At 52.3% G+C, this 13,467-nt stretch overlaps 1 protein-coding gene across 1 annotated transcript in view; it reads left to right on the top strand.

Moving 5' to 3' along the window:
• Positions 1-7,589, top strand: part of LOC125943048 (uncharacterized) — a 29,091-nt gene extending 21,502 nt beyond the window's left edge. Inside the window, exon 2 of the mRNA XM_049661382.1 lies at positions 5,105-7,589. Coding sequence (XP_049517339.1) covers positions 5,105-5,717 — 613 coding nt within the window. The 3' untranslated portion in view covers positions 5,718-7,589. The remainder of the gene's footprint in view (positions 1-5,104) is intronic.
• The last annotated feature ends 5,878 nt before the right edge of the window (positions 7,590-13,467 follow it).

Genomic DNA, 13,467 nt, shown 5'->3' with positions numbered 1-13,467 from the left:
GCCTCGTCTCAAGAGACAAGACCTTGGAGGCCACCAGCCCAGAGGTGGATGGCCCCTTCTGCTGGGGTGGCGGAGCAGCGCTAGCTGCAGTCGCCGAGGAGGCAGATGGCTTCACCGCCGGCTCACTACGCATGGGCCGGACAGCAGCCGGAAGCCGCTGCGACGCTTCCCCCTGACGCGTCACATCGGCAAAGCTGGTTTTAGACAGGTAGGTAACCCGCCTTCGTGCCTCTTTGAAAGTTATGTTTTCTTTTACCTTAATTGTCACTATTTCCTTTTCTTTTTTCCAAGATGGGCACGACCGCGAGTATGCGGCGTGCTCCCCATCACAGTTAACACAATGTAGAGAACCTTCACAAGACTCGGAGGAGTGTTCGTGAGCACTGCATTTCGCACAGGTTTGGCGGCCTCGGCAGTTCTGCGAACTATGGCCGAACCGCTGGCATTTGAAACATCGAAGGGGATTTGGCACGTATGGCCTAACACGAAGCTTGATGTACCCGGCCTCGATGGACTCGGGCAGGACACTTGAGTTGAAAGTAAGTATTAGGTGTTTGGTCAGGAGTTCTTTGCCATCTCGCCTCATTTTAATCCGTTTAACATTGATGACATTCTGATCACTGAAACCCTCAAGGAGTTCAGCCTCACTCAGCTGCAACAGGTCATCATCTAAGACAACGCCACGGGTGGTATTCATAGTACGGTGTGGGGTTACTGTTAATTGGGCATCTCCAAATGACACTAGATTGGGCAGTTTCTCGTATTGTTTGACATCACGGAGTTCCAAGAGGAGATCCCCGCTTGCCTCCTGGGTGCTTTCTAGCCTGTTCCAAAAATATCAGTCAAAGACTTTGAGACAAGGAAAGGTGAAATTGTACGTACTGATGTGTCTGACTTTTCAGAGTGAATTACATGAAATCGGGGGAAATTCTGTGTTTGGCGTCCAAAAAACTGGAACACATCTTCGGTGCGCCCTCTTTTCAGACGGCGATCAGGGAGTGGCGGGAATTGTTCAGCCATAGGTATAGAATTTTTCGGCAGCGACGCCAGCCACCCACCATGGAGCCCAGCGAGGGGACGCTGCAGGACCCGGAAAAGACAGGTCCTGCAAAACGCCAGCTGTACGCCACTACTATAACCAAATATGTACAGCCAAGGTTGGTTGCACCACACAAGGTTAACCCTCGCTGCCTGGAAAGTCGGAAGTAAATAGAAGAGAGGAGAAGACAGGAAAGATTGAAAGTGAGAGAGAAAGACGAAGATTGAAGAGAAGGATAGGAAAAGGCAACTACCGATTTCCCCCGGGTGGGCCAGTCCGGGGGTGCCGTCTACGTGAAGCCGAGGCCAAAGGGGTGTGTTGCCTCCGCCGGGGGGCCGTAAAGGTCCAAACACCCGGAATTGGCTCAACCCCCAGGATCCCCTTTTCCCCGGACACGGCTAAGCCGCGCACGGTTAGACGCGGGAGGGGTCAACCCTCGTGTGCTCGGGTCCGTGGTGTCGCAACACACCAAACGCCTGCTGACGCAGACGCCCCTGCGGGGGGCTTAGCCGTGTCTGGGGAAAGGGGGATCCTGGGGGTTGAGCCGATGCCTGGTGTTTGGACCTTTCAGGCCCACTGGCGGAGGCAACACACCTCTTTGGCCTCTGCTTCACATAGACGGCACCCCCGGACTGACCCACCCGGGGGAAATCGGCGGTCGCCTTTTCCTGTCCCCCTCTCCGATCTTTTTCTTCTCTATTTTTCTGTCCTCACTGTCCTGTCACCTCTTCTCTTCAGTTACTTCCTCACTTTTCATAGGCGGCTTGGGTTAACCTTGTGTAGGTGCCCTCTCTTGGGTTTGTATATAAGGTTATAGCGGCAATGTACGGCTGGCGCCTGCAGCCTTACACGTTAAGTGCTGCAGCGTCCCTTTGTTGGACTCCGAGGTGGGTGGCTGCCATTGCTGCCGAACTACACCAAATTGCTATGGGAACACCCGCTTTTCCTAGGCTTCTTGATCGTCTCCCTCAGAAGAGGGGACGCACCGATGAGATTATAAACTTGTTCACCCGACCTAAAGACATTTTCCCACGATTTCAAGTAGTCCACAGTATAAGAACCGAAAAACTAGCAAGAACCATATCCCCATTTGTAGTTGCAAAAAGCTTGACCAACACGCTAGGCCCTGGCTACAAGGTCACCAAAATGCCAAGTGGTGACCTTCTCCTTGAACTACGTGATAGAGAACAATACAATAGACTCGGCAATCTTGTTACTTTTGGTGATGTCCCAGTTACTGTTTCACCGCATCGGTCCATGAACACAGTACGGGGGGTAGTATCAGAAGCAGACCTCATCGACTCATCTGAAACCGAATTGTTGGAAGGATGGAAGGAGCAGAATGTCACGAATGTGCAGCGCATTGTTATGAGACGGGACAAGAAAGAAATTCCCACGAAACACCTGATACTTACCTTTGAATTAAGCGTCTTACCACAAAGCATCGAAACCGGCTACACAAAAATAGCAGTAGGACCATATATCCCAAATCCTAGGCGATGCTACCAATGCCAAAGATTCGGCCATGGCTCGCAGAGCTGCCATGGTCGACTCACCTGTGCCAAGTGTGGAGTACAAGGCCATGCCTCAGACAATTGCGAGGCTACACCTCACTGCGTAAATTGCGATGGTGATCATCCAGCCTACTCCCGGTCTTGTCCAAGCTGGAAAAAAGAGAAAGAAATTCTAACACTGAAAGTCCGTGAAAACATATCGTTCAGGGAAGCACGCAAAAGATGCTCACCATTCCACACTACCACTTATGCTGATGCGGCGCGTCAAGGGGCAGCGTCGCAGCGGCTACTGCCACCTGCCCAGCCCGCGCGCAGGGAGCTGTCGCTTGTGGCTCCTGCCCCCAGGGTGGAAGGAGCTAAGTCCACTCCACCCAACCAGCAAACAAGGCCGGTTACCTCAGTATTGCCGGCACCGCCACAGTCCTCGGTGGCAGCCTGCGCTACGCGTAGTAAACCCGCAGGCCCGCCAGCAGCTCCCACGGTGGGTGCAGTCAAGGCTGACTCACCCTCACCGGCCACAGCTAGCGCTGGCAACAGCCGGCACAGCTCAGGCCCAAAGGCAGCCCCATCGACCTCCGGGCTGGTGGGCGCAAATGTCTCCTCCTTCGCGGCGAGACTTTCTCGCGAAACATCTCGCTCGCAAGAGCGCGTGTCCGGCGCCTCACAAGAGGCAATGGACACTACACCCATCCCGACGGCGCACCAAGCGCCTAAGGAGCGGCGAGGCTCCCTCGACCGCTTCAGAAAGGACAAATCCCGAGTTACGGGGCCTGGAAAGGGCTCTGTAATCTAAAGCAACATTTCCTTTTTTAGGCCATTGCTCTGGCACGGCTCGAATGGGTGGCCCGCGCCTGCGGGTTCCTCGCGGACCAGCAGACAGGCTTCCGGCGCCGAAGGTGCACTGCGGACTCCATCGCAGACGTCGTCTCCACCCTGGAGGACGCCAGGGCCAGCGGAGACCTCGCCATGCTCCTCCTCATCGACGTCAAGGGGGAGTTCGATGGCCTCCCACATGCGGTCGTCCAGCAGGCTCTGGACCTCCTGGGCATTGGCGGCAACCTGCGGCGGTTCCTGTCATCGTTCCTGAACGACCGCACCCTCAGGGTCCGCGTGGGCCATGCAAAGAGCACTCCCCGTCCGGTCGCAGCAGGCGTACCACAAGGGTCAGTGGTGAGCCCGTTTCTCTTCAACCTCGCCCTGGCCCGGTTGCCTGCTGCACTGCCGACCGACCCTCGCTACAAGGTGGAGTGCTCTATCTACGCGGATGACATCGCCCTGTGGGTGCGGGGACCGCCGCAGTCAAGCCGCCACGTGTGCCTGGCCCTCCAGAGAGCCCTGGACACCACGGCCGCCTACCTGGGAAGCATCGGACTCTCGGTTTCGACGGGGAAGACGGTGGCCCTCCTCGTCCACCCGAGAGCAGCGGCACGGCGCTCAGCTCCCCGCCCCGCAGGGGCGTCTGCGTCAGCAGGCGTTTGGTGTGTTGCGACACCACGGACCCGAGCACATGAGGCTTGGACCCTCCCGCGTGTAGCCGTGCGCGGCTTAGCCGTGTCCGGGGAAAAGAGGATCCTGGGGGTTGAGCCGATGCCGGGTGTTTGGACCTTTACGGCCCCTCGGCGGAGGCAACACGCCCCTTTGGCCTCGGCTTCACGTAGACGGCACCTCCGGGCTGACCCACCCGGGGGAAATCGGTAGTTGCCTTTTCCTATCCTCCTCTCCAATCTTCGTCTTTCTCTGTCACTTTTATTCTTTCCTGTCTTCTCTTCACTTCTTTTTACTTCCGATCTTCCCGGCAGCAAGGGTTAACCTTGTGTGCTACAACCAACCTTGGCTGTACATATTTGGTTATAGCGGAAACGTACAGTTGGCGTCCGCAGGACTTGTTTATTATAAGACTTGCGGCGTCCCCTTGTTGGGCTCCACGGTGGGTGACTGGCGTTACTGCCGAAAACTGAACATTTCCTATGGACAGTTCCTTCCCAAAACTCCCTGATCGCCCTCAGAAACGAGGGCGCACCGAAGAAATATTTAAATTTTTTGGCCGTCATACTGAAAATTTTCCCCGCTATCAAGTCATTCATTCTGAGAAACCAGGAAAGACAACGAGAATGATCTCGCCTTTCCTCGTTTCCAGATGTCTAGCTCAGACAATTGGCCCAGGCTATAAGGCATCGAAACTGGCAAGTGGCGACCTCCTCCTGGAACTCCATGACAAACAGCAATATCAAAAACTAAGTAACCTAGTGTCTTTCGGGGACATACCAGTTTCAGTGACCCCACACCGCACCATGAACACCACTCGCGGTGTTATTTCCGATGATGATTTGATGGAGATGACCGAAGCTGAACTTTTGGAAGAATGGAAAGAGCAAAATGTTACCAACGTAAAACGAATCAAACTAAGGCGTGACGGCAAAGAAATTGACACTAAGCACATAATTCTCACATTTGGTTCGAGTGTGCTGCCAGAAACCATCGAGGCAGGCTATGTTAAAATCCGAGTAAGGCCGTATATCCCAAACCCTCTCCGTTGCTTCAAATGCCAAAGATTCGGCCACAGTTCGCAGAACTGCCGAGGCCGACTGACCTGTGCTAAATGCAGTGCACACGAACATATATCTGACTCCTGCGAAAACGCTCTACACTGTGTAAACTGTGATGGGGAGCACGCCGCATACTCGCGGTCTTGCCCATCCTGGAAAAGAGAGAAAGAAATCGTGACAATTAAAGTAAAAGAGAACCTATCATTCAAGGAAGCACGGAGGCGGGTATCGTATCTGCCAAAGAACAGCTTTGCCGAAGTGGCGCGTCAGGGGGCGGCGTCACAACGGCCACCGGTTGCTGTCCAGCCCACGCGTAGTGAGCCGGCGGCAACGCCGTCCGCCCCCTCGGCGGCAGCAGCTAGCGCTGCTCCGCCAACTCTCAAGAAGGGGCCATCGACCTCCGGGCTGGTGGCCTCCAGGGCCTCGTCCCTCGAGGCGAGGCCTTCCCGTCAAACCAACCGCTCGCAAGAGCGCGTGTCCAGCGCCTCGCAAGAGGCGATGGACACAACAACCGGTCAGACGGCGCTGCCAGCGCCTAAGGAGCCGCGAGAATCTCGCGATCGCTCCAAAAAAGAAAAAGCCCGCATCACAGGGCCCGACAAGGGCTCTGTAAGTTAAATTAGTCTCTTTTAAACACACAGCACAAAAAAAAACACTTCCAACATGAATACACAAATAATACAATGGAACGTCAGAGGACTCCTACACAACCTCGATGACGTCAAAGAAATCCTACACAGGTTTAATCCTAAGGTGCTGTGTGTTCAAGAGACACACCTTAAATCTACACAATCAAACTTTCTCCGACAATACGCCATTTTTCGTAAGGACCGCGATGACACAGTCGTGTCTTCCGGTGGTGTGGCTATTGTAGTCGACAGAGGTGTTGCCTGCCGGGAACTAAAGCTTCGTACGCCCCTAGAGGCAGTTGCTGTCCGAGGGGTGTTGTTTGAGAAGCTGGTCACTGTCAGCTCTATATACATCCCTCCCAATTATCAACTACATAAAACCGAATTCCAAAACTACATAAATGAACTTCCGGAGCCATACATAGTTGTCGGAGATTTCAACGCACATAACACTTTGTGGGGAGACTCACGTTGCGATGCGAGAGGTCGCCTAATTGAAAATTTTCTGTTCTCTTCAGGCGCATCATTACTTAACAAGAAAGAGCCTACGTATTACAGCGTTACACATAACACATATTCATCCATTGACCTAAGTATAGCATCGAGTACACTAATGCCATACCTGGAGTGGTCCGTTCTCAAGAACCCCTTTGGGAGCGACCACTTCCCAATTATGCTAGGCTTAACAGAACAAGATAGATGCTCGCCACACGTTCCCCGATGGAAGCTTGACTCGGCTAACTGGGAACTTTTTCGACAAATAACATATTTAGGCCGGGATGACATTGCCTCCTTTAACATAGACGATGCTGTGGCGTATATAACAGGTTTTATCATTGACGCTGCTGAAAGGTGCATACAACAATCTAATGGACTGGCTAATAAGCCTCGCCTGCCATGGTGGAACGAGGAATGCCAAAATGCACGTAAAAAGCAAAACAAAGCCTGGGGATTGCTTCGCAACTCCCCAACAGCTGAAAACCTGATAAATTTTAAGCAAGCAAAGTCGCAGGGCAGGAGAACGCGCAGACGTGCTAAAAGAGAGAGTTGGGAAAAGTACATCTCCAGCATAAATTCGTACACCGATGAAACGAAAGTCTGGAATAGGGTAAATAAACTAATAGGCCGGGAGTCACATCCCCTACCCTTAGTAAGTAGCCAAGGTGATAGCCTGGAAGACCAGGCGGATTGTCTAGGTGAACACTTTGAATATGTATCAAGTGAATCGCACTATACAGAAACTTTCCTGAAGTTCAAAGAACGCGAAGAGCGGCAGCCCCTTAACCGCAAAGGTTCTTCGAGTGAGGCTTACAATCGACCATTTACCTTAGCCGAACTTAAAGCATCTCTCACATGTTGCAACAATTCGGCGCCAGGTGGCGATCGTATTATGTATGAAATGGTTAGATACCTACACCCTGAAACACTGAAAACACTCCTGTCTCTTTTTAATGCCATGTGGGCGGCTGGGTGTATCCCGTCCTCATGGAAAGAAGCCATAGTCATCCCGATACTTAAACAAGGCAAAGACCCGTCCTTAGCCAGCAGCTACAGGCCAATAGCTCTAACGAGCTGCCTGTGCAAGCTGTATGAAAAAATGATAAACCGGCGTTTAATCAGTTTCCTAGAAAATAACAAAATACTAGACCCCTTCCAGTGTGGCTTCCGAGAAGGTAGGTCGACAACAGACCACCTTGTTCGCATCGAGGCAAACATCAGAGATGCATTTATTCATAAACAGTTTTTACTTTCTGTATTTATAGATTTAGAGAAAGCGTACGACACGACATGGCGCTTCGGAATTCTGCGAGATCTTTCTGGGATGGGGGTCCGCGGAAATATGTTAAACACAGTCGAAAGCTACTTGTCTAACCGCACGTTTCGCGTAAGAGTGGGCAATGTGTTATCTAGAACATTCACCCAGGAGGCTGGCGTGCCGCAAGGGGGTGTACTTAGTTGCACACTCTTCATTGTAAAAATGAACTCCCTGCATACAGTGATTCCACGCAGCATGTTTTATTCTGTGTACGTCGATGATGTGCAGATAGGTTTCAAATCATGTAACATCGCTATCTGTGAACGACAGGTGCAGCTTGGATTAAACAAATTGTCTAAATGGGCGGATGTAAATGGGTTCAAAATAAACGCACAGAAAAGTACATGCATACTCTTCTCAAACAAAAGAGGTGTGACACCGGAACCAAATCTCACGATCAATCGAGAGGAACTATCCGTGAGCAGTGAACACAAATTCCTGGGCATAATTCTGGACTCTAAGCTTACCTTCATCCCCCATCTTAAATATCTGAAGACAAAGTGTCTGAAGACTATGAACCTTTTAAAAATTCTCTCGCACACAACATGGGGTAGTGATCGAAAATGCCTCCTAAACTTGTACAACAGTCTTGTCCGCTCGCGCCTTGATTACGGAGCTATAGTTTATAACTCCGCAACGCCAAGTGCATTAAAAATACTAGACCCCATTCACCATTTGGGTATCCGCCTCGCGACCGGTGCTTTCCGAACAAGCCCGATCCAGAGTCTCTATGTAGAGTCGAACCAGTGGTCACTCCATCTGCAGCGTTCATATAGCAGTTTCGTATATTTTCTGACAGTACAAGCAAACAACGAACATCCTTCTTATTCCACCATAAACGATATGACCGCTGCTGCACTCTTCCATAACCGACCTGCAGCGAGGAAACCGTTTTCTTTACGTGTAAGGAATCTTAGTGAGCAAATGGGTGTTCCAGTGCTTGAACATCGTCCTATGGCTCCTGCTAAATTGTTACCGCCGTGGCAGTGGCAGATCATAGAGTGCGACACATCGTTCGTAGAGGTCACGAAAGACGCTCCAGAGGCGCACATTAAAATGCATTTCCTAGAGCTTCAATCCAAGTACTCGTGTACAGAGTTTTACACGGACGCTTCTAGGTCACATGCCGGGGTTTATTATGCAGCCGTCGGCCCATCTTTTTCGGAATCCGGTGTGCTCCACCCGGAAACAAGTATCTTTACGGCTGAGGCCTATGCGCTATTGTCAACTGTGAAGCATATAACGAAAACAAAACTTGAAAAAACAGTTATATTTACAGACTCTCTAAGCGTTGTGAAAGCCCTGATGTCACTCGGCAAACACAAAAATCCTGTACTCATTGAGCTCTATTCCACTCTATGCAGAGCGTATATATCCTACCAGCATGTCATTATATGCTGGGTGCCGGGCCATAGAGGCATTGAGGGTAATGTGCGAGCTGATCAAATGGCCACATCAGCTGCATTGCACACTAGTAATCCTACAGTAGCTGTTCCTGCAACAGACTTGAAGCCTTTCTTGCGAAAGAAGCTACGAAGCCACTGGCAACGCTTGTGGGACGCTGAAACAAATAATAAACTTCACATGATTAAACCACAGTTAGGTTTCTGGCCCTCAGCTACGAAAACACGACGAATTGATGTCCTATTCTGTCGTCTCAGAATAGGACACACGTACGGCACCCACAATTTTTTGCTCACTGGTGATGAACCACCAACCTGTGGTAGATGTGGTGAGAGGCTGACCGTCCTCCATGTCCTCGTGGAGTGTCGTGAAGCCGAAGCCGAGAGAAGGAAACATTTTCCTGTAGCATACCGCTACAATATCCCTCTGCATCCCATGCTGTTTATTGGTGAAGAACCGCTTTTTAATGCCAAAGCAGTCCTCGATTTTTTTAATGATGTTGTGCTACATGTTATTAGCCCAATAAGTTCGTAGCGCATCCTCTCTCCAGAGGATGTTGCTGTGATAGTTTTTTATAGCACATGCCTCCAGGCCCTTGTGGTTCAAGGGCTCTGTTTAGGTAGTTGTGCTTCTTGCCAATTACTGTATCTTAAATATTTTAAATGTATAATTCTTCTTTCTGAATGCATTCCTCATTTCATAGTACACATCATTAGTCATTGCCATGATTTTAGTACATGTATATTTTACGCACTTTACAGCGATTATTTTTAGGCCCCTTTACAGCCCCGTCACATCTACTTCTCAGAATTCATCACTTCACTGCGAACTAACAAACACTGGCATGGCGCTCTTTGGCCACACCTGGCCCTTGCGCCACTAAACCACACACATTCATTCAGCTCCCCGGCTGCAGCTGGAAGGCGTGCGCATCCCATGGAGTACGACTGTGTCGTACCTTGGGCTGCGCATCGACCACCGGCTAACCTGGCTACCGGCAGTCGGGGCCATGCAGACCCAGACCATCAGGGTCCGCAAGGCCGTGTCGCAGCTCCTTGCCCATGGAGAGGGCTGCTCGGTGAAGTGGGCCCTGCGGCTCTACGAGGCGGCGGCCACATCACGCCTGCGGTACGCCCTCCCGCTGGTGGCGCTGCCGCCACGCCGCCTCGAAAAGTTGGAGCTGCAGCACCGGGCGGCCATCCGACTCTGCCTGGGCGTCCCCCGGAGCTCCCAGATTGCCGCTACCCTTGCGGAGGCTGGAGCATGGCCCCTGTCGCTCCTCTTCCTGCAGCAGGGGCTGAGGCACGTCGACCGCCTCCACCATGCTCCTGATGGCAGAGGCCTGCTGCGTCGCCTCCAGTCCCGGCCTTCCTCAAGGATGGGTCAGCTGTGCCGCCTCTACGAGGAGGTGGTTGGCAACCCACCGCCGAATGCGGTACAGCTGCCCCCACCGCAGAGGCCTCCTCTCCCCATCGCCACGGAGCTGCCCGGGATTTCGAAGAGGCGCTCGCCCGCTTGCGCCCTGCAGCAGACGGCCGCCTGCCTCCTGGACGAGACCCTCGGAGACCACCTCCTGGTGTACGTCGACGGTTCGGTGGTACCGGACACCGGCTCTGCCACGGCGGCCTGCACGGCACCAGCCCTGCAGAAGAGCAGGCAGTGTCGACTGCCCAGACACGCCAGCTCGACTGCAGCGGAGGTGGCAGGCCTCCACCTGGCCGTCGACCTACTCTCCGAGGAGCTTCCTGGGGTACCAGCGGCCATCCTCTGCGACTCCAAGGCAGCCCTCCTCGGCCTGCAGAGGCCAGAAAGCGCCAGCCTTGGAGTCGCACTGCTGTCTACCCGGTTGACAGCGCTGCAGGACGCAGGCCACCCGGTGTCCCTGCACTGGATCCCCGCCCACGTAGGGATCCCGGGCAACGAGGCAGCCGACACCCTGGCGAAGGACGCCCACCACACCACTGTGCCCCTCAGTCGGGCCGTGACGGAGGGCGACTTCACAGGACTGAGGCTGCGGCGACACACCACCCAGACAAACGGGTGGCACTGGGATGCCCCCCACGACCACTCCCTCAGCGAGGCCTGGCTCGCAGGGAGACCTCGCTCCTTCTCCGGCTCCGCATCGGCTGCAGCTGGACGGCAGCACGCAGCTACCGACTGGGTCGAGCGACGTCCCCGGCCTGCAGCTCCTGCGGGGAGCCGGAGACGATCGAACATCTCCTGCTGGCCTGCCCGGCGTACCTCCAGCAGCGGGGCCCACTCCTGCAGGAGTTCCGCCGCCTGGGCCTCCCCTCTGGCAAGGAGGAAGATCTCCTCTTCCCCGGCCGACACCACCTTTCTGCACTTCGAGGCGTCGTGGAGTTCCTTGACTCGTCAGGGCTCTCCGCACGCCTCTAAGGACATTTCTACAAGCGGGAAGGCCTCACGGCCTCCCACCCCACCCCGGGCCTGACCGGCCTGGCACAACACCCCTGCAGACTCTGCAGCACACCAAGGCCTTCCATCTCGGCCTGATACGTGCCGCCTATGCCTGCCGGTTTTGCTTCGCCCAGCCATGGCGACTCCACTCTATCCCTTCTTTCGCTCCCACTTACCCCTCCCCGTTGGCGCTGAGCCGTGCTCCCTCAAGGGCTGCAGAAGATAGCGCCAACCTTTCCCTTTCCCTCAAGAACCACTTATCATCAGTACACACAGCACCAATTTACTTTCATTATGGATACACAAATCATTCAATGGAACGTCAGAGGCCTTCTTAGGAACCTCGACGATGTCCAAGAACTTATTTACCAACACAATCCAAAAGTGCTGTGTGTACAGGAAACGCACTTAAAATCGAAACATACAAATTTTCTCCGACAGTATGTTACGTTTCGTAAAGATCGCGATGATGCTCTCGCATCATCAGGCGGTGTTGTCATTGTAATTCACAAAAGCATAGCATGTCAACGTTTGCAGCTACAAACGCCCCTTGAAGCAGTGGCAGTTCGACTTGTTCTTCTAAACAAGCTCATCACCATCTGCTCACTTTACATACCCCCCCCCCCCCATTACCACTTACGTAAACATGAATTTCAGTCCTTTATAGATGAATTGCCAGAACCCTATCTTGTTCTTGGCGATTTCAATGCGTACACTAGTCTGTGGGGCGACTCTCGTATCGATGCGCGAGGTCGTCTTGTTGAACAATTTCTTTTCTCCTCTGGCGCGTGTCTCCTGAACAAGAAGGAACCTACATTTTACTGTCTCGCAAACAGAACCTTTTCTTCTATTGATCTTAGCATAGCTTCCCCGTCTCTATTATCTGAACTTAAATGGGAAGTTACCAAAAATCCGTGCGGGAGCGATCACTTCCCAATACTACTGCGAACAACCAAAACTGATCCATCACCACAAGCCCCTCGATGGAAGATTGACACAGCCGATTGGGAGAAATTTCGAAATCTTACTAGCAGCATCTCCTGGGCCAACTTGTCTTCGTTAGGAACTGATGCTGCTGTGGAATATTTTACTTCCTTCATAATTGATGCCGCTTCTAAATGCATATCCGAAATAAGTGGTGCGGCATGCAAACGCCGTGTCACATGGTGGAACGACGAATGTAGGAACGTTCTTAGAAAACAGAACAAAGCGTGGGGGTTGCTACGCGATTCTCCTACTGCGGAGAATCTTATCAATTTTAAGAAGGTAAAGTCCGAAGGCAGGAGAACGCGCCGACAGGCCAGAAGAGAGAGCTGGCAGAAGTTTTTATCAGGTATACACTCGTATACAGATGAGGCCAAAGTCTGCAACAGGGTTAACAAGGTGAGAGGACGACAAACATATTCACTCCCTTTGGTAAAAACACAGGGCGACAGCTTGAAAGACCAAGCGAACCACCTGGGTGCACATTTTGAACATGTGTCCAGTTCGTTGCACTATTCCCCAGAATTTACAAAACACAAAGCAGCAATACAAAAACAAAAACTAGACCGAAAGAGCACCGGGAACGAGCCTTATAACTTGCCTTTCTCTTTAGCAGAGCTTCAGGCATCACTCGCCTGTTGCAACCAATCTGCCCCAGGCCCTGACCGCATATTATATGAAATGTTAAAGAACCTGCCCTCTGAAACGAAGAAAACCCTTCTCTGTCTGTATAACTCTATATGGAGTTCCGGCGAGATCCCCTCTGCCTGGAAAGAGGCCATAGTGATCCCTATCCTGAAGCAGCCGAAGGATCCATCGTCTGTATCGAGTTATCGGCCGATAGCGCTAACAATCTATCTCTGCAAAGTCTTCGAAAAAATGATAAACCGTCGCCTATTTTATTTCCTTGAATCAAACAAACTGCTTGACCCATACCAGTGCGGCTTTCGCGAGGGTCGATCCACCACTGACCATTTGATACGTATCGAGGCGCAGATACGCGAAGCTTTTGTTCACAAACAGTTCTTTCTGTCTGTATTCCTAGACATGGAAAAGGCCTATGACACCACATGGCGGTTTGGAATACTGAGAGACCTCTCCCACTTTGGTATACGTG

The sequence above is a fragment of the Dermacentor silvarum genome, chromosome 2 (assembly GCF_013339745.2).
Source record: "Dermacentor silvarum isolate Dsil-2018 chromosome 2, BIME_Dsil_1.4, whole genome shotgun sequence".
Lineage (NCBI taxonomy): Eukaryota > Metazoa > Arthropoda > Arachnida > Ixodida > Ixodidae > Dermacentor > Dermacentor silvarum.
This window is presented reverse-complemented; position numbering and strand designations above follow the sequence as displayed.